At 40.3% G+C, this 21,523-nt stretch overlaps 2 protein-coding genes across 9 annotated transcripts in view; both read left to right on the plus strand.

Moving 5' to 3' along the window:
• Window positions 1–4,084: 4,084 nt before the first annotated feature.
• HOXD8 (homeobox D8) lies at window positions 4,085–6,370 on the plus strand. Of its 2 annotated transcripts, none has more exons than XM_005300447.4 (2): window positions 4,085–5,014; window positions 5,579–6,370. In XM_005300447.4, exons 1-2 carry the CDS (start codon window positions 4,522–4,524, stop codon window positions 5,869–5,871), a joined length of 786 nt encoding a protein of 261 aa, XP_005300504.1. In that variant the 5' UTR covers window positions 4,085–4,521; the 3' UTR covers window positions 5,872–6,370. The 2 variants fall into 2 exon arrangements, with proteins under 2 accessions (XP_005300504.1, XP_005300503.1); XM_005300446.4 differs by having other exon boundaries at window positions 4,154–5,014; window positions 5,576–6,370.
• A 4,469-nt stretch (window positions 6,371–10,839) lies between these two features.
• The window catches only part of HOXD3 (homeobox D3), a 36,708-nt gene continuing 26,024 nt past the window's right edge, over window positions 10,840–21,523 (plus strand). For 2 of the 7 annotated variants that reach the window (XR_010591594.1, XM_005300449.4), the window contains exon 1: window positions 20,464–20,937. The gene's annotated coding sequence lies outside the window, so the exon portion shown is untranslated. Of the gene's footprint in view, window positions 11,397–20,463; window positions 20,938–21,523 lie in introns of those variants that run through there. The other 5 variants (XM_024114768.3, XM_024114766.3, XM_024114765.3 and 2 more) reach the window with 5 other exon arrangements.

The raw sequence follows: 21,523 nt of genomic DNA on the forward strand, positions 1-21,523 counted from the left end.
AGGAAGAACCTAGGTATAATAAAACCATTGAGATGGCTAGACGTCTGGACCTAATGAGTTTACGATATGCTATGGCGCTTTTCTTTGAAACTATCTTATTTTGATGTTTGCGGTTGTTAGAAGAAAACAAAAATACAGACAAAACTCGGTCTTAAAATCTGGACTATAAATTGCAGTATGTCACCGTTGGGCCAAGACAATACGGGCAAGAAAAGACACTCGGGTCGAAAAGTTAACAGAGGTTTTAACATTTAATTGATTGTTAAATTATATTTGTAGAAGTGTTAGATGGCGATAAATACTGGTGCGAATATGGACATATTTTTGAAAGTAGCCGTTTTTACTGGCTGATCTCAAATGTACACTGTATTCCTGGAATCGGGACGCTTTGTTGAATTGATTCCATTACATATGCTGGGAAGGAATTGCAATCATACTAAGGCGAGATAGGTAGAACCTGATTTTAATATTTGCCAGTCGAAATGGAAGAGTTGAAGTTGTCCTGTTTTTGCGTTGTATGTACGTATATTTATTTCCAAATGGTCTGAGGGAAATGAAGGCGTTTCGAGCCACTGGGTAGCCTCCAACTTCCATTTAAACAAAGTACTCTCTGTGTCCAACGACACGACATTTTAATTCCTATACGCTGACTGCTTTAAGAATGAAATACAAGAAGTATACTATTCTACCAATCAGTTAAGTGGAATGTTCGGTATATTTGGGATAACCAATTGGCTGGATGGTGAAAAGAATAGTCTTTACTTAAGTTTACAGCTACAAAAATAATTAAATCAAAAGCAAGTTCAAGGCAGAAAAATTCTGAACCTGAAAATACCAAACCTCTAGTATTAGTGATGTAGTATGTAAAGTAACAGGACCAAAAATGGGATAACAACGGTTTTCAACATTTAAGCCCTTAGACGTCTATACTGGCTGCCTTGTGTAAAGAAGACACTTAATTTTACCTGTGCTTAATTATAGCACGTGTAAAAATGGAAAGAGTAGTATATATGTGTTAAAAGATATGGTATTATGAACTATGAATAAAAAGCTTTTTGTGACTAAGGGTCTAGAATTCAACTCCACTCTATTTCTCAGTGTAAAGAGTGGTGTTCTTTACATTCCTTTGGTTTTGTATGCCTTGTTTAGAGATCTTTAAATGTTGAACGTGAAAGACAAGAGCTAGTATTTATATAATTCATGGAAGACAGAGTTAAAACAAGTAAACTACTTTTAAATCAAGGTACAGTAAGTATATAAACAGAGAAGTAAAAGCAAATTGGCTGCTGATCACGATTTCAGTTGACCACTAGAGAGCGCTGTTGCTCCATTTTATTATTCTTGAGCTGACAATGCTTCTGGCTTTCGTGCAGAATATATTTTTATTAAAATATAGACAATCCTACTTTTAATCACGAATTTTATATTTGTAATCGAAATTAAACAAGTGTAACTGTTCTTTACTACGAACTAAATGGATAGCTTAGAAAAACCTTGAGTAATCAGCAGTTTTGAGATGACAAAAAGATTCTTGCGGACTACACCGTACATGGTACAATATTTAATTATATGAAGCCATAAATATGTAAACATTTATGTTTTTCCAGGAGGTTTCAGCTCATTGTATTATATTTAAGTTAGGACAATAAACACAATGATAAACTCCTTTACTTATAAGTTGTTCCCTGAAAAAAAAGCTATAAGTAATGCTGCCTTATTGGGCCTATTGTCGAAAAATGCTCCCTGTATTTTCTAGGATTTGTTACTGAAACTATAAAATACTTGAGGCTCTTTATGAATATTAAGCAAACGTCTTGTGCATTCTTTCGATTAATTTACAGACTTCTGGAGTATGAACATAAACGTTATAAAGACCAAGGGTAAAAGAAGGTAAGTTTGAAAGATATTTTTTCCCAAAAAATTGTGATCTTGTCCTTGTGTTTTACAAACAAGAGGAGGTTTATTAAGGTCAGAACTGGTATATGTTTCATTAAGATAAAACATATATCTAATTTTTATCTGAGTGTTCATCTGTGCATAATAATATGTATGGGTCCAGGGGAAAAAAACCTACAAATTTCACAGGGAATAAAACACATTTATTTTAAAGAACAGTTAGGGACGTAACAGACAGATACACTGTTATGAAATACAATACATTGCTATATTTCACAAGCAATCTCTAGATATATTCCTACACCCAATTAGCATAGCAAGGAAAATAAGGCCTGTCTGGATAGCCATACATTTCCATCTCACAAAGGGAATCAATAAGACAATCTTTTACGGGCTGACTCCGCTCCCAGTTGCGTGGGTGTAAATCCTAAACGGTGTAGCTCTTCTAGATTTTGGGATTTTCCCTGCAAATCAGATGGGAAGCCTTTTTCACGGAAGAAGTATGCATTGTCATAAGTAAGGATGGCTCCATTTCACTGGGATTTGCAGGATCGAGGCCTACACTTATAGAATAAGCAATTCAGTATGTTTTTAGAACACACATACTCAGCTGAATACCGGATACTCGTTAGAAGCAATTACAGATTAGAAACCATAACACCAACAATAATTTGCGTACATATCCTTTAAAACAACTGAGATGGAAAATAAATTCTCCGGAATAACATTGTATATTTTATGACATTCTATTTCTTCCTTTCCGCTGAAAGATGTCTTAACGTGTTTTATGTTAAACGGGATATCCTTTCCATGACATATGTCTCTGTCTCTGGTTTTTATGCATAGACAAGTTCATTTTGTGGAAGTTACCACATGTTACCTACATAAACAGAAAAAAATGAAAGTTTATTGGACATAATAACATAAGGGAGAAGTATGTGTGTGAGAGAGACAGAGAGATATGGGAAAGGATTCTGGAGTCTCTTTTATGTAACCACAAATATTTTTTTCTATTTGCACCAGACGGTCACACATGGCTCCGACTGGATCTATATAATATTTCACCTAAATGTTAATGTCCTGTTTTAAACAGACAATGAGATCATATTCATGTTTATCCTATAAACTGACTGTTATTTCACGAAACTCTTTTGCCAAAATATGGGAAAATCGGGAGTCGATTCTGCACCGCTTGAAACCAGCGGGAGTTTGGCCACTGACTCCTGTGGGAACTGGATCAGACTCTCGAATCTTGGTTTGAATTGAATTTAAAGACAGAATCACTAAATTCGTAGGGAGGGACCTGAATGATCCCCGGTATTTCTTTGCCCAGATAACAGATTAATAACGCAGAGCTTCAGGTCTGGAACGTTGGAACAAACATTGACCAGCCTCTATACTCCATGAATTATTTGGGGGAGCTCTATGGCCTGTGTTATACAACAGGTCAGACTAGATGGCCACAATGGGCCCTTCTGGCCTTGGAATCTATGAATCTCCCTTGGCATTCAGCTGAAGAGAATTCAGAGAGAGCAGCGTGTACTGTACACGGAGAAATGCAAATGGCCTGCGAGCCATTCCTTCCTTGCCTGGCCCCTGAGAACCTTCCTACCCTATTTCTTATTCCGTCCCCAAGCGATGCTAATGCTCACCCACACATTCTTCTTTTCTTTTTTTCTTCTTCGCTAATGACGTTCACCCAGGGTGAAATGATGGAAAGTATATTCATAGGCATGATTTCCATTCAGTATCAATTAACCTGGGAGTCGCAGCCATGCGTGCACTGCGTCAAGGGTAAATGTGCATCTCATTTCCAACCTATCTGCTGTCCTAGACAATAGCCTGATTCCTGCGGAGGACACCAGGGCCTTTCTCTTTTGCATGGGTTTACATGTACAACAATCATCTCCCCGTTGCATTTCCGGCGGAGATGTATGGGTGGCTATAGGACCAGATGATCAGCCCTTATTTTGCTTCTCCGGGTTAGGTGCCTTTCCTCGCTTCCCCAAGTCTCCCCTTAGGTTCCCTTGTGTTACACGGGCCTGCGCGCTGCACGTTAGCCCTACCATTGAATGTGGAAGAGGCACGTTAGCCCTTGGCAGAGCTGCCTGTTTATGGCAGGCGTGGGTGTCTCTGTGTCTCAGGGCAGGCGTCTGGCCCCCAGCGCGCTCAGCCATTGGATCAGCCCGCCCCGCAGTTATCTGGGCCGATCTCTCGGCCTGCTCCGCGGGGTTTTAAATATGCGCTTTCCGAGCACACCCCGGGGGTGCAGGTGGCGGGGGCGGGGAGGGGGGTATTTGCGCTGTGCCTCGGGAGCGGGACGTGCCAAGCGAGGCCGAAGCTCCCCCTGCCCAGGAGCGCGTGTGCGTGTGTGTGGGGCCGCGGTGTGTGCCTGATAGGAAACCGTAAAAGCAGCGAGGCAGGTCATTCGGGGAGCGAGTCCGTCCCAGCGCTGGGCACCGCCGCCGCGCAGAGCAGCAGCCGGACGGCAGCGGCGCCGCCAGCAGCTCAGAGCAGAGCGGAGCGGGCCGGGGCGGCCGCGGCAGCCCCTCCCGGGGCCTGGGCCCCCTGCGCCGGCTGCTGCTGCTGTGCTGGCCGCGGGCCCCCTCCCCGCGGGCAGCGCCCATGAGCTCCTACTTTGTCAACCCGCTGTACGCCAAGTACAAGGCGGCGGCGGCGGCGGGCGAACCCCTGGGCCCCGCGTACTACGACTGCCCCTTTGCGCCCGAGCTGAGCGGCCGCCACGCCGCCGCCCTGCTTTACGGGACCAGCGCGGCCGCCGCGGGCTTCCAGCCGCACCCCGGGCCCGGCGGCGGCGGCCCAGACTATTACCTGCAGGCCGGGGGGAGCCCCGCGGCTGCCTACCAGCCGCCTCCTCCCCCCGCTCCCGCGCCGCCTCCTCCTGCCCCCTGCGGCGGGATTACCTGTCACGGGGAGCCCGCGAAATTTTACGGATACGATAATTTACAGAGACAGCAGCTTTTTACGACCCAGCAAGAGGCCGAGCTGGTACAATATCCTGACTGTAAATCGTCCAGTGCTAATATTGGCGAGGAACCAGACCACTTAAATCAGAGCTCGTCTCCCGCTCCAATGTTCCCCTGGATGAGACCGCAAGGTTGGACGCTGGCAAAACCAATTTGCTTCCATCTCACGTCTGAGTTCTAAACTTCTTTTCCTTCTCTCTGCTCCTCCACTCCCTCTTCCTGTCTCTGCGGCTCTGTGTGTGCCGGGACCGCGCTGGTGTGTGAGAATAAAGTAACACAGCGAGGAAACCAAAGTCTGTGCAGTAGGTGCAGAAGACACCAGGGTAGCCTTAAACTCTCTGATCAGACGCATAGGGCGTAAATCCCATGAATACAGGTACACCCGTGTCAAAAAAGCTCTGTGCTTAAATGTAAATACTGGGTGTGTTTTTCCAGCGATCAGATCATAAAACAAGACAGTAAGTTCTGACGTGTAATGAAAGCAGAGTAGTGTAAGACAATGTCTACGGCTATTTTTCTGTACCCTTGTACACAACTTCATAGCTAACTAGCCACATATCTATATTTATTCGTCTATATGCACCTAGCTCGTCTCCTAGCTGTATGGTTATATCTAGATGAACAGACACATATAAGCGCCCAGGGCAGTGAACTCTTTGTTTTGAAAAATACTGTGTTTTTGTTTTAATCAGCAGCGCCTGGTAGGAGGAGAGGAAGACAAACATACAGTCGTTTCCAGACGCTAGAGCTGGAAAAGGAATTTCTGTTTAACCCTTATCTGACACGGAAGAGAAGGATTGAGGTATCCCACGCGCTAGGACTCACCGAGAGGCAGGTAAAGATCTGGTTTCAGAACAGGAGGATGAAATGGAAAAAAGAAAACAACAAGGACAAATTCCCAGCTTCCAGGCAGGAGGGAAAGGAAGGGGAGGCCAAAAAGGAAGCACATGATCTGGAAGAAGACAGAGCTGAAGGCCAGACGAATTAAGTTTTGCCTTTAAACATTAATAAAAGATTATTGAAAATAACGATCCACATATCCTGGGAAACACGGCCGGTTTTCTTTGTTGCAAAGGTCCTTATTGTGTTTCAAACTATCCTATGTCATTAGGCTTGACGTTTCTGTGCTTTGTGTTTTTTGTTTTTGTTTTTACTGTATCAAGCACAATCTCTAGCTCACTTACTCTTATTTACATGGAAATTTGATACCGAAATTGTAGCAATATATTTTATTGTAATTTTCCAATGTTTAAAAGATGGTGATTACTGTCAACGACATAAACTTCCTAATGATAAGTACCAATAAGTGAGACATATAAAATGCTTTATTAATCAGAACAAGTGCACTTGTACTATTTTAAACTTTTTCCTATATTATGTTGAGTAAGTTAAAGAAATCTAATAATTTTGAAGAAATTATCTTATTAAAATATTTACCTTCTATTATTGCTATTGATTAAAATAAACATAATTTTATTCAAATGTAATACTTATCAGTTCTCTTATCTCCCTTTTGTAATTCATTGGCTCGATAACCTTCTGGAGCTCTGCAATTTCCGTAACTTTTTTTCCTTTCATCGTTTCTCACTATATGTGGTATTGCTGGGAGAGCTTAAGCCAAATATTTCGAAAGAACATAGCCGAAAAACGGCATTATTTTAAACAAAGAACAGGTGACCTGAAGTCTATGGAAACTGCGATAGCCACAAGGGTTTAAAAAGAAAAAATAGGCTTTATCTTGTTCCGGCTGAGTTAATGGAAGCTTGTCATTGATTTCAATGGTAGCAGACTTTTAATTTTTTGCTATATTTTAGAGAAAGAACTTTGTGACAATTAAATCGTCTATTGAGTAAATACTTGAAAGGCCGATGATATAATTCAGAAGGCCTGTTCCTGCATTTCTATTATACGTAGTCTCTTGAAGTCATTGGGGGTTTGGGGTGAACAGGTAATGCAGGATCGGGTCCATGCTAATTAACTCTCCAACACCGCTATTGTTTCACAGTTACTAGAAACCATTCATCTCACCATGAATTTTCCTCGTATTTTCATTTTCAGCTGCAGTTGTAATTTTCATAAATTGCATGGTATTTGTCCATTTTCCGTTTTGCAATATTTGTTTATTTAAGGGTCGCCATATTTATTTGTGTTACCCGTATGGGCCTAGTAAGATCGTTTGATCCATCTCGATTTTTTTTCAATGATGCAGGTCCGTACGTCTTCATACTGTTATTCTTGAAAATAGCAATGCCTCTTGCAAATTAATATTGTGATCAAAACTCAAAATGGTAGCACACATCTCTAACTATTTCTTAAAATGTAGATCGCTTTCATTAGGCATGTACTGTCTGCATTTCCACAATAATACGTCGTTCTAATACTACAGAACATCAACTGTCAGCAGGGTAATAACGTTTATTTCCATTTTTTCATTTAGTAAGAAGGGGAATTTGTATAGACATATATATGACACTGCTAAATTACAATCCAGTTTTAATTAAGAGTATTCAGGTTTCAAAAATATTATCCATCAAGTATTTCAGTGTTGCTTTAAGTTTAAAATATGACAAAACCTAAGTAGAACACAAGGTGTCTCTGAAGTGATGCCTTTATTTATTTATTTATTTAATTTATTAATTATCATCGTACTCTGGCACATAACCGCACGATGCTATTGGACAGGTGGACTTTTATTTTATCATTAAAGGAAAGCGCAGCCAAACACAGGACTCCTATCCTGCTAATCCTCATTCATCTAAATATTCTTTACTCACATGAGTACTGTTGTGTTTACTAGGTTTGGAAGCATGAATAAAAGCTACTCGAGCAATCAAGATTTTTCAGGATCCGGCCCTAGACCAGTACAGATCGAGACAAGCACAAACACAGGGAAAGGCCCCTTTTGCCCCTAAAAAAAGCTATCTGTATATTTCTGATTTTTGTTTTTAACTCATTTCGTGTGGGGCTGTTTGAAAATAAACCCTTGGGGTCTCATTAATCCTGAAATTTAGAGATATAAACACCCCAGAGGAAAATGATTATATTTAGAACAGGCAATGTAAAGGGATCTCACCAATAAAGCTGAAGGTCCCCAAGATCTCATAAGAAAAGCATACCATGCTACTTGTGCTTTGCTTGAGGCGCAGGCATGTCCTACTGTTTTACTATAATGCTTCGATGTCTTTTTTTTTTTCTGATAGAGAAAATACTATTTTTCTCTCTGAGGCATGATATTTTGCACGATCTGATCGGACCGAGTGAAAATAATCCTTGTTTGGTGAAGATTTCTATTTCATAGTTTCCATCAAGATTTTGCTTAGAACCTTCTCCTTCCCATAATCCCTCACACATTACGTGAATTATGTTTCGTGCAAAGAAACCACAGGAACGCGCTCAGTGGTGCAACAAATGGCTTCCCACTCTTAAATTATCTGGTTGATAAACAAACATGTCCTCACGGAAGCAGAAATCTAAATTTTGCTGAGGATACCAACCTTAAAATTGTGTAAACACCAGTTGCCTGTAATGTATACTGGGGAGGGTTTGTGTATAGTGGGTTTCGGAAATGGCCTACACTTCAGCCCAATCTGTGTGCAGTCCTGCGCTGCGCTGTTTACTCAGACCAAACTGCTAGTTCAGACAAGCCCCGATCCTGCTCCCTTTGAATTCAGTGGTGCAGGATCAGCCAGTAGTGAGAACTGTATTAGTGGAACAAATTCCAATCTTAATTGCTCCTCTGAAAATCTGTATTAATTCCATTGAACTCAATAGAGTTTTCCCGGATTTGATACGATCTAAGTAGGTGTGAAATATGGCCTAAAAACAGGCCCTGGGCAATGATTTTATAAAATTCAGGTTAACTGGTTTCTTTTATTCAAATCCACTTGTTACTTCAGACTGAACCTCATCTAAAGAAAACAGCCTTGAAGGACGAGTGATTCAAGCAAAGCTATTGTTCTGATCTGTTTTATAAAGGTGAAAAATTTAATCTCCTACTTGGTTAAAACTCGTAAACGTGTGGAGACTGCAGAAAATCCATGAAGCAAACATTTTGCTGCATGAATTTGCATAAATACACCAGTACCCCCCTAGTGTCAGCAAAGGCTATGTGATTTGGTAATGCAGATTTACAGGCGACCTGATATTCTATATTCTATTTTTTTTTTAAATATCATCGGTAAAAATATATTCCCTGACCGGAGACAACGTAAACATATTTGCTCCGGACCAAACCTGGCTTGATTAAATTATATGTAGGAGAATCCTGTTACAGGGAAAGCCATTTTGAAAGGCCAGGACTGTCTGAGCTAGCGTACAAATGACTACCCTAGTCTATAAACCCGAATGTTGCTTTTTAACGTGGCTATTTATCCCACTGATATGTATCAATCTGGATGAAGACTTTTGTGGACAAATATTTGATTCTAAAATACATCTATTTTTTCAAAGCAGAGAGAATAAAATACAAATATGCATTACAAAATTGCTTGTTAGCATGTTTTTCCAGAGAGGTGTGTAAACAGGCTACCAGCAAAGAAGAGGAACTAAATTCCACGCACCCTGTACAATTTATTTGCAGTGGGCTAGCAACATTGCAACAGCGTGCATCTCTCTCATTCGTTCTTGGGGAAAGCCCCCCGCCCCAACACTTTTAATTTTGGTTCTGTGAGTTTATAATGCTATTTCGTACCCTTGGCTCTCGGATATCAATGTGGAATTCTGCTAAACACATCGATGTCACAAAATGGCCCACAGTATGACAGCATACAGCCCCGTAAAATCCGGGTCCTGTGATTTACAGAGGGAGAGGCAACATTTGGAATGAAAAGTGTTTTTGATGTGCTAGTGAATGCAGCGCCAATTCAAACAAATCCCCAAGAGCAGTTTATGAAAATGGCACCTTTTATTTTTGCACAGGTTGTGCTATTTAATTTCAATTTCCAACATCTGTGCTTTAAATGAGTGAAATACAAAATATCTCTGCTGTTGATACCTCTATGCGTGGACGTTGTTGTGAGTATTGCACATGTGTGACATTCATTTCGGTGTCCCTTTGCTCACGTGTAATTCACTCATGTAGAATATTAAAGAAGAGGGTGCATATATTTCAGAATACTTTATTTTTTAACTCTATTTTCCATTTGTGTGCACAATTATCTTGGATGCTGATAGGACAGGATTCGTAGCAGTTTCCTAACGTCAAAATATGAAGAGGAAACAGCCAGGAATGTCAAGCGGTTTTGCTCCGATCTGCATTTGTAGGTCCAGGGACAACTTTTAAGAAATCAAAGTTTTTTTCCTGAGCAGCAAATGTCATACACATGGTTGTTTTCTCCAAATGCAAACGGGCTAATTAAACTCACGTAAAAAAGGGGAAAACACGCAGCAGTTGAACAACATGGATGATTCCACCTTCGAATTAAAGAAGTCACTGAGCAACCTGTGTGCGTTATAAATTTGAGACTGGTTAGGAAGAAGTTATTCCAGATCAGTTTATTTGTAGACTATCAGTGAGCTTGAGTTCAGTAGTGGGCGCTAAAGCAGTTCTGCTTCTTTTTTGTTGGGGGAAAATATAAATGACATACATTAAAAAACTGATTCAGAATAAATTCCAACATTCTTGGTATAAGAACACCGAGAAATTTAGATAACAGGTAGGGAAGAGGATCTTCCGTTTGAATAGCGCTGGCACCAGAACTCTGGGAGGACTCCAGAGACTTTGGGACCCAGGCTTGTGTTTTTGTGGAAATAAACACGCTTCAAACAAACCCGGATTTCTTTTGCATTTTCTTCCATAACTTCTCTGCCTGGGAGTGCAGCTCTCCAGTGGGGTTGGTTACACGACCCAGTCAGAATGCACAGATGATCTGACATGTCACGGAAAATAGAGAAAATAAAGCTAGAGAGAGAAAGAGCAGGCAAAAGAAACATGGCGCTGGTAAGCAGTATGTGCAAAATCCGCAAGGAATTGCAGTAAATTCCTTTTTGTTTGAAGAAAATTTACAACTTGGTAATAGACCTTTTTATGACCTATTTGGGCTCGTCATTGGCTGAGGCTGGTCATGTGCAGGCAGTGATGGCTTTCATGGCCTTTTTCCTGATTTCCCTGGCGAATTTCCCCCTGCATTCTGCCTTCTGAGAGCCTCAACCCCTCTTTTTCTAACCTTTGTCTCCGATGAGGTGTATTACAGTCGCTATGATGTTTGTGTACTGATCCATTTTAGACCAGAGCTCTTAAAAAAAAACTCGCCCGATTCCTGCGGGCTGCTACCTTGTCAGCCTCCAGCTATTTTGAGGACTCATAAGCGAGCATCTCGCTGCCGAGTGGCAAGGTCCCAGTCTGCCAGGCTGGCTCCCGGAGCCAGGTTGTTTTGGGTAGAGCTCTCTCCCGGTACCTGTTAGCCCATTGTCTTCTGCCTTTTTATGTTATGCGGCTCGGATTGCTACCAACCCGTCTAATGGATTACAGCGACCCTCCTCGGCTCCCCTGCCTTCTTCCAGTGCAGCGAGCGGGTAAGGAATTCATTCATTTCTGCCTTATTACAGGGCTCCCCATAACCCAGACGCCACCAAATGACTTGAGAAGTCATAAAAGAAAGTGTTCGGGGCAATAATATCCGTAGCATTCATTTAGGCACTCAAATATCTTCGAGTGTAGGTCACTAACTGCACTGAATGTGGCTGCTAACTGCCCCTGCCTGTTTTGTCACCTGTCTGCGAGGCATTTTGTGATCCATTAAGCCACAAGCAAGCACCGCTTTTAAAACTATTTCTATTGGGGTGTGTTTGGTCTGGTTTAAGGGCTGTCTCGAAGAACAAGCTCTAAGAAAATGTGGCAAATGTGATCAAAATACTCTGCTGAATGCCGAAGCAGGAAGTTTAGTTGAAGCAGAGTGTACGCTACTCAAAGATAGAGAACAGACATTTTAATTTGTGTGATATTCTTCGCTTTGTTCCAATAAAGGGCTTTTTGACGGATTGCTTAGTCTCATGATTTTGCATATCTACAGATTAACAGGTGTTTTTCTGGTCAGAATTTTTGTCATTAATAATTTGCAACGCTGAATGCCACATGAAAGTTATCAATGTTGAGCCTGGATGAATAATGCTATCACTTCTCAGTTATTTTGGATTTATGCCGTTAGCAAATTACGAGTGACGTTGACACTGAATATGAATATTTTACAGCATCTCTTCTCGCTATGCTTTTAATTATAACAAACCATAAAGGATATGTATGTGGTCTGATTCTTTCTTGTTGCTTAGCTTTATTCATCACAAGGCAGAACTTTATAATAATGGAAAATATAAGACTCTGAAGTTAATGAATATTTCAGAACTTAAAGAAGCTTTGTAGTAACTGTCTACTGCGTGTTTAATTTTCCAGGGCTATCTAGGGTGATTTTTTTGCCAGATCTACATTGTCTTGATTCTATTTTATTAATATATTGTATACCACGTATTATACTGATACAAGGAATACACATAAACGCACTCACGTTTACCATTTCTAGAGTTGTAAACATGCAATACACTACAATGCAATGCAATGCAATACAACAGTTCTAGCAGTACGACTTGTAAATAGTAAAATTACAAATATATAAGTTAATAACTTTTTATAAATAGATTAATTTTACAATATATAGATATTATACACAAATAATATATATTTTCTGTTATGCATATATGTATAATCTACCTATTACAAACTGTATTTTGAAATGTATATATAATAATTATATAATTGTTTATCCTCGGTGGTAGAAATGTTGTATTGCATCTAATGTTTACAATTCTGGAAAAAGGTCGATACATATTATATAATATATACATACACCATTTTACAACAGCATTATTTAGGTCACAAACAATCATTTATTATGTCAAATATAAGCATTGTATATAATATTCAAAATTGATTATGAAAATAGAAAGGATTCTGCTGGGGTCTAGGACAGCTATTTTGAAGCCTGCAGAATTAAACAGTGTCAATCCCGCACTGTGTGTGCCTTCCAATAGGTCTATTATCCCATAAGCTTGCTATAATGAGTAAAGTGAAGACTCATAACTTTCTGGTGCTTTATATGTATCCTTTCGCAACACCATAATGACATTTGATTTAAAATGACAGTTAGGTGGTGGAAATAACTTCTGACACAGCAACAATTTACAATATCAATTGGAAAATTATGCATTAGCTAATGATTTGTTTCTCAGAATGACTCCTCATGTGATATATTTATTAGTATAGGTAATATGCAGTTGATTAGAAATAAAATTATCTAAATTTAGCAAAATTCTCTCTTAAATGTTTTCAAATTAATAGCAGCTCTGGGTGGGTGGGGAGAATACCCTATAACTTTGCTGGGGGGAATTTTAAAAATATGCTCATGTGTATATTATATAGACAATGGGTTTGTATATATATATATATACACCCATTGAACGGTTTCTTTGGTATTTTACGTTTTTTTCCCTAAAAGGGACGGCATTCAATTCTCTTTACCTCTCTCGATATATTTCTGTTATTAAAATTAACACACACACACATGCTGCTAAATGTGTGTGTGTGTGCGTATATGCTTCTAAATTGCAAAAATTTTAAAGAACGTATATGTGTGTATCTGTGTGTCTATTTATTTGGTTGCAAAGCGTTCTTAATGTAACATGAAGCAGGTGTGAGAAGTACAATGTGAATATTGATTTATTTAATTAATTTAATCTTTGAAAGGAAATAGAGGATTCATTAAATATACTTTAATGACGTACGTTCTGTAAAGAATAACCATCATCAAGGAAACTGCAACCAGGAACCAATCGTGCTATCCAGACCTCATTAACACTCGTTTAACGTTTAAACATAAAGTTATAGCCCATGCTTCGTTTTTGTAAGTAAATTCCCTCACTTTTTGTCTCGAAGAAAAACACAGATGAATGAACTGAATCTGTGTCCGGTAGATGCTTGGTGAATATCCAAGGGGGACGGGGGGGGGGGGGGGGGGATGTGAACATAAAGCAAACCTAATAGATAGGAAAAATAAATACAAGATTTTTTTCCTGAGCCTTAGAATCCAACGATTTGTTTATTTTCCAGTCATGTTTTCTCAAAGAAATATATTTCTCATGGACTGCTTTATGAGCTCTTGGGGCAGAAAAAATCAGAACAAAGACAGTATTTCACTCCTTGGCTGGCAGGCAGCTGTTAAAGGTATTTACTGCTCTACTGCAGTGCGGCAGTGAATGCTGCTGGCAGTGTTAGAGGGAAAAAACCTGGAAGTTAGAGGAAAAGATGAAGCACAGTAAACATTTCAACCATTCAGCTCAGTACAGCTTATACTAAGAGCCCACCAAAGTAGATACGATACAACAAGAATATATTTCATTGATGCACTTTGTCAATTTTGCTTGTTAAAGGAAGGAATCTCAAATCTCTAATTCTAAAAGGGGAAATAACAAAATAATAAAAGCGTCCTACGTGCTCCAAGAAACATGTGACTTCGAGTGTCTGAACTTAGTTTGCCAATCAGAGGGAACCGGTGATTATATCAACTCCCATGAAAAATGGTTTCAAGTGCTTGCAAAGGTGAAGGTGGGAAGAGGAACAATTTATTTTGGTATGTTTCAATGAAAAGGGAAACTACGCAATGTATGCACTCTTACCCGTTTCATTACTAGGAAAGATGTTATTTTTATCTAGTTCTCTCTCAGTGTGTATATACATACGTGCATTCGGATAATGGGTATTTATAATGTATGCGTAGAGATAGATAGATAGATAGATAGATAGATAGATAGATAGATAGATAGATAGATAGATAGATAGATCCATCTACACTATAGGCAGGTATTGTCTAATATTTTTTAAAAAATTGAAAAATGAACCCAAACACGTTGAAAAAAAAATTGGAAAAAAAGCCAAATGCGCTTTTGATTCTATATTTGCGAATGTTGGATATTATTTTATTTTCGCTGTTTTCAAAAGGCTACCATTATACCTGACATTGGACCAGAGAGTGCAATCCCCTTTAAAGCAGCATCCCCCCACTGCCTGCAATGGGGAGTTCTCATTCAGAAAATGTGCCCCAGAGTTTACTCCTTTGTCAGGAAAGACACAGGTTTATTTTTAACATCAATTATTTGTTATTTTCCGTTGTATCCTTTTTTCTCCTGTTGGTATTTTATTAGGCCAGAAATCAATAGAAATACTCGAAAAGTAAGGTGCCACTCAAAGTGAGTAAATTGGCAGTTTGCCCCTAAGTATAAGGAAGATATTTTTTTTGGCAGAAGATGAAAATATTCCTTCCAGATGTTTGGTATCTTTTGTCTTTCAAAACTATACAATCATATTCTGCCTTTTGCATCTGCTTTCTCAGTTTATGTGTCGAAAGTAAACTATAATTCCGATGAGTGTTGACATGCATAGACATTGGGACCTCAGAAAACAAGGGCAAGAACCCGTTCCTGCGGGTTATGTGATCCCTGGACTCTTGCTTATCACTTCGTTTGGATACAGCATATAGCAAAATCAAAGAGGAGGAGAGGTAGTATCCCTTGATTTATGTGGTAATGTTGTAAACCATTTGGAGAGTTGATATTTTTATGTGTTTATCTGTGTACTGCGAATTAACTCATCAGACTTTATCTAGGCTACGTCAAAAAGGCCAATTTTTCAGAAAACATTTCCCCCACAGACCCTCTCCTTCTCCCCCGGTCCCCCTCTTCCCGATCATTCAAAGTTGTCTCACTGGGGTGGGAACCTGTCCCTGAGAAACCAGGAGGCCTTTCTCCCTGGGTGTGCATAACCATTTTGTTTTCCGGCCTCTCGTCCAGGAGAAGGCGCTGTAGGACAAGCCTCACAGTTTTCTGTCTTTAAGAATTGCCCTTAGCTTAGCCAGAGAGTAAAACTACTGCCGTTCCGCAATCACAGGGGAGAGCACCTTCTACATGATCTTCCACCGTGCCTGAGCAGCACAGCAGCAATGCCAAGGGCACAGTACACTCATGTACGTGCTCACCCAGGCTTTCATCTGGCAATCAGCAGAAACAGCCATCAAGCTACAATCCCTGATGACTATTTACTGTCGGGAAATACTCCTGTGCGTTTTTCCCTTCCTTTGACCCTATCAGGGTATCATCCAGGGTGCGACGCAAACCTTTTACAAATGGGGAAAACCGTTTCCTTTATCACATCCGTTTTGTCCCCCTCAATCCGGTACTGCAGTGGGTTGGTAGGACCACTGTGATTAACGCTGAGATAGTCACTGGTGTAATGAAGTTGTACTGATCATCATCAACTGAGTCATTAAACTCTTGATGCTGACCCTTCTAGCTACACTCAGCCTCCTCCCTTCCCACCCTCCAACATACACCTCAACAGGGGGCCCAATTCCCTGAGTCAAATTTATCTAAGGGATATGAGAAGAGCACTACACCTCCCCATACAAAGAACGATTCACTGTCTCCCTAGCAATGCCCAGTCTGCCGCAGGCCACTGACATTTAAAACACTACCAGCTTCCACTGTCATCACGGCAGTCCTCATTTATGAGGGTGTATAGGCAGCCTTTTGTACTATGATTCACCAGTGCTCACTATTAGCTGCTCTCCAGTGTCATCAGCCCGGTCTTTGATGTTGTTCAATCACCGTTTCCTTTGCTCTCCTTTTGATCTCCGCTGCAGCACCCCCTACTGCATTTCCCCTTCAGACTCACTTTGCGGTAGTATCCCCACTTATATGTCTACTCTCCGCTCTCTGATAGTGGGTGGTAAAAGCACATTCACCCACAAATCTCCCTGTCTCTTTCTCAGGTGCATCCTTCAGGGTTCAACTTTCACCGTCATGCCCCAAGTATTTGTACCAGCCCGACCTTCCTGGTCACTTAGCGCCCTCCCTTCTTTCCTCAGTGCCCTTCAATGGTATAAGCACAGTACATGGTGAGCCTGGCCTCCTACAGCAGCTCTCACACCCTGTGGACTCCATGTAGTGCTCCACCGCATCTTCACTCCGAACCCTTACACCGGTTGGGATGCTCTGACAGAGTCCGCGTGTTTGTCTTTTTGATCTTCCTACTCAACCCACTTTCCAGGCACGCTGGCACTGTTCGCTTTACAGGCTTTCTGCTGGGAACGAGGCCCTCGAGTTTCATAGGCATTCACTGAAAGCCCTCACCTCTACAGTCAAGAGCAGTAATCATTCCTATGTCTGGATAAATGTTGATAAAATAATGTAACCTAATTTATTGGCCATCATAAAGATCGCACAAAGCTGAAAGCGTTGACGCAGGTGATATAGTACGTCACAGTTGCTGCTTGCATTTAGATTGTAAATTCCTCGAGGTAGGATCCTTGTCTGTATGTCCACACAGTACCATAAACGCCAGTCGCACTCTATACGCATAATTACAATAATCCCACTCCTTTATCGTTACTATTTCCAGTGAAAACGGATTATTATTGGATTACTTTACTCCCTATCTCTGTTCCATTTTAAGATCAGCAACATCAGTACCTGAAAGCAGGTACTATTCGGAATCCTCAAAAATCCATTTTCTCATTAGAACAACAAAATCTGTCTTCCGTATTCACTGACCAGAGCTTTAAAGACACACCAGCATTTCATAATGAGTTCGGCAGGAAGAACACCATATTTCCCTGTTTAAAATCTGTGGACTGGAGCTACACAGCAGCAGGCAAAGTATCTCCATACCCCAATTAATAAGATTTATATCCCAATTTACTCTCTGTAGAACTTCGCTGTGTGCTCCACCTCCCATCCCCAGTGTCTCCTCGCTCCCAATATTTCTGGATCTTCTATGCATCTTTCAGGATAGTTGAATAACTTGATTGTATCCATCCCTAAAATTGTTGCTTCCATTCTGATTTCTTCAGTGCTAAGGCTAAATAATGTGTGTCTTCCAGCCTTTGCACGTGCATTCTGTCTGCTACACCTTTTTAGCTGCTTAATAGTGGTGTCTTGCTTTGAACTGCACATTTTTTCAATGTTGTAATATTGCACTGAGAACTGTACCATGTTTTCTTCCTGATGGTGTTCTTTGCCACCTTAGTGAACACACACTTCCTCTCCCACAGCTCATTTGGTCTTTTTTCCTCTCTTTTATAGTGCCAAATTCCACTTTATACATTTCTCTTATATTGTCCAGGTTATTGCAAAAGGAGCTAAAGTGATTGTCCATGCAGATTAAGAAAATCTTACACTGTTAATTTATTACACTGATCTGAGTTGACTCATGATCTTAATCTGCCAGATTTTAATAATGTTTCCCCTCTTTTCTGTACCACAATGATCTCAGTTATCTGGCCAGCTTCAAACGCATTTTAACCTGCTGTATGAAGAAAATTTGTCCTCTACAATATGATTCTCAGATTCCATGAACTGGTGCCTTCATTTTTTGACCTGCCTCAACAATGACGGTTCCCCATTAGATTCTGATCTACAACCACTTCCTTCGCCCTTGCAATGAAACTATTTGTGATTAACTCACTTTTACCTTAGCTGTCACTTAATAATTACCTGTAGGACTTCCATGTAATTAGCTTTGGATGCTTCAGTTGGTCCGCACTTTTGACTCTTTAGCTGCTGTGCTTTAGAAGGAAGACTGAAATAGAATCATAGAATATCAGGGTTGGAAGGGACCTCAGGAGGTCATCTAGTCCAACCCCCTGCTCAAAGCAGGACCAATCCCCAATAAAAGTGGCATTGACTGTATTATTTCAAATCATGTGCACAAGGCTCATAATGCTCTTTCAGAATGTGTATGTGTATACTCACAAGTACACTGATACAGCTCATTTAGGATGCGTGTGATAGTCCTTCACCATCAATTCATTACATTGCAGAAAGACCCATAATGTTACAATGCCCAAGTTGTAGAAAGACCAGAACCTGCCTGTACATATCGGAATATTATGTAGGGATCTGCATTTGCTTTGCTCCTTACAGTTAGCTTTCTGCAATCCCATAGCTGGCTCGATTCTCTATTCCCCACGCACCCACAAATCCACTTGCAGTCATTGGGTTCGTTAGCTGGACAGGTGATGTAGGTTCTGGCCTATTCTCAGCTAGAAGGGCTTTCTCCAGGACTTTGTCCAATTCCATTATATCGGTCTGTCATTCTGAAGGCTGTTGCTCACACGGTACGATAGTACCCAAATGAAGATTTGGAAGAAATAGCCTGTGAGGGATATATTTTCTATATGGCAAGCGAGGATTTAACCCTTCCTGTCCTTTACATGTTAAAACGATGTCCATAGCTAAAATCTCACACACTGTACTGGCTAAGAGTTTATTCTGAATTTCCATTGGTCCATAGCTTTCTTGGAGTAAGATTATATGGTAGTTCCTCTATAGTTCGGCATATCCTTGAAAGTGTGAATATAGCAAACCACCCAGAAGGCTTCTTCAGTCCAAACACAGATAGAATCTGGAATCGGAGGCAGTACAGAGCATAAAAAGAAACAAACTATTTCACAGAATTGTCCTATTTATGAATACACGAAAACGTTATCTTTGAATCAAAGTTTTTGCGAGGCAAAAGGAAAACACCAGAGTGCAAAATAACCAGGTGTCAGAGAAAGGAAGCAAGAAAGGAACATTATTATAATAAAAAATCAGGACTCCTCATACTCTCTACCTAGTGAAAGACAAATTGTTAAACCATGATTATAGAAACAGAGAGACTATTGGGGAAGTTAAGATGTAAATAAGTCTTTATTAGGCAGATTGCGGACTATGGCACCAGCTTTCGCCTATAGACTATTGGGTTTCCTGACAATAACATATACTTAATCATTCGTGCTAGACATTATTCTACCATCTTGAATCTATAGCTGAATGATTTTTAATAATGTATGTGCTATTCGGGGAGAGAGGCGCTCCCTTCTCCATTCAAACACTTTTAGGTCTGTTGCCAGTTTCTTTTCAGATCTAGACTTTACTAAAGAGAAGGCTTCAAGCCTCTGTCATGAATCAGCAAACCTCTCCTTATCACCAACGCTGCTGTACTTACTACCTGACGTTCTAATCTGAAAAGGACGCGGTAATATATTATTAATTGGTGCCCAGCTTCCCTTATGCAAAGGGAGGCTGGGAGACTGCTAGTGGCATTTGACTTCCTGTGCTTAGAAATCCTCATTTGCTCACTCACACCCTGATCCCTTCACACCAGAGCTGTTTTATTGTTTTATAGCCCTCCTTACTGCTTCAGTTATCAAAGATTTCATTGTGGCAGGCTTCGCGATTTCTCACTTGAGAAAGCCCCAGTGCCTTGCTGTTTTAAGCAATTTGGTCACTTGCGAACGCCTTTCAGACAAACATTTCCTAGAAGCTTCATGCATGTGCTGGGAGACTTCAGCCTTCTGGCACCAATCCACAGAGAAGCAGTTTAACAGATTAATCAGTCAAAACCATTTTCCATGGGCGCTTGACCAAAATGCCATAAACTTCCGGTTAAAGGGGGTGGGGGAGAATCACCTAAATGAACTACGTCTCTTTTCTCCTTACGATTTGCTTCCCCGTCCCTACGCGCTACATACATATTCAAATAAAGGTTTGAATTGGTACTCACAGAGAAATGCACACGCTCCTTCTCCCAAAAGCAATTTTGGAGAGCTAACTCCACTTTTAAGTCGTATTCCTTGCAATATACTATTTTAAAGACCGTCATATTGATACAGCTATGACCTTCCGTGCAGCCTTGATATTTTGAACTATTTACATTTTATGGAACAGTTTCAGCGAACCTTTATTTAGTGAATAAAAGTTTAAAGCTGAAGGTTATTTATGGTTCCATAGAGATAGGCCCTGAGTGGCTATTTAGAGGCACGTGATTCCAATAAACTTTGTTTTATGGCTTGAGAGTTGACAAGCCAAAATATAATTCCCACCATAAATTAGTTTAAGAGCACACAAGTGCAGATGCTTCAGTTCCTGGAAGCAGTAATAGGGTAAGTGTTAGCAAGGAACATTCAGCTTGAATCCGAACATCGAGACATTTCTTCTTTCAGGTCCCCCACTTCCACTGGAAAAGCACACAGTAAGTCCGTTATTATTCTTCATACAACCATATACGTGATCGAGAGGCTCCGCTGTTTTTGTGCCTCCTGAAACTAGCCCTGATATTATAAGGATTGAATCAGATTTACTGTAACCATGAACGGGTACAGTTCCGGTACTTAGGATCAGGCAGAGAATAGAATTAGGTTGCTTTTCCATGTCTGAGATTTCTGATTATAATGTAGCATCTCACTCTGAAACTAACCCTGTTCTATCCCGGTAAGGTGTTTTTTTAGTGTTTAACTGCTGAGATTCCACTCTTATTGCAAGTGCTAGCTGTTATCCTAGAAGAAAACCGAGTAGCGTAGAAAAAAAAAAGGCTTAGAAAGCTATGAACTATTATTACCTATTCAATTGCTTTGTATGTTAATAGAACAATTCTGTAAGATGGGGTAATGGATGATGCAAAATAGTTGTTAATAAAACCAGATTGACATTTTCTCTTTAAGCATCTATGTTTTAATGAGCATCAGTCTGAATGCACGTAAATTTTGTTTTAAATTACTATTTAACTCTATTTAATTAAAAAAAAAAGAAAGGTGAAGGTAAATCCTACTAAAATATAC

The sequence above is a fragment of the Chrysemys picta genome, chromosome 11 (genome assembly GCF_011386835.1).
Source record: "Chrysemys picta bellii isolate R12L10 chromosome 11, ASM1138683v2, whole genome shotgun sequence".
Taxonomy (NCBI): Eukaryota; Metazoa; Chordata; order Testudines; family Emydidae; genus Chrysemys; species Chrysemys picta.

Excerpts from the sequence above, each read along its gene's own strand:
- HOXD8 (XM_005300446.4), top strand. The coding sequence starts at position 4,522 with ATGAGCTCCTACTTTGTCAACCCGCTGTACGCCAAGTACAAGGCGGCG. Across the intron at positions 5,015-5,575 it reads CCCCTGGATGAGACCGCAAG|CAGCGCCTGGTAGGAGGAGA; the intron begins GTTGGACGCTGG and ends TGTTTTAATCAG.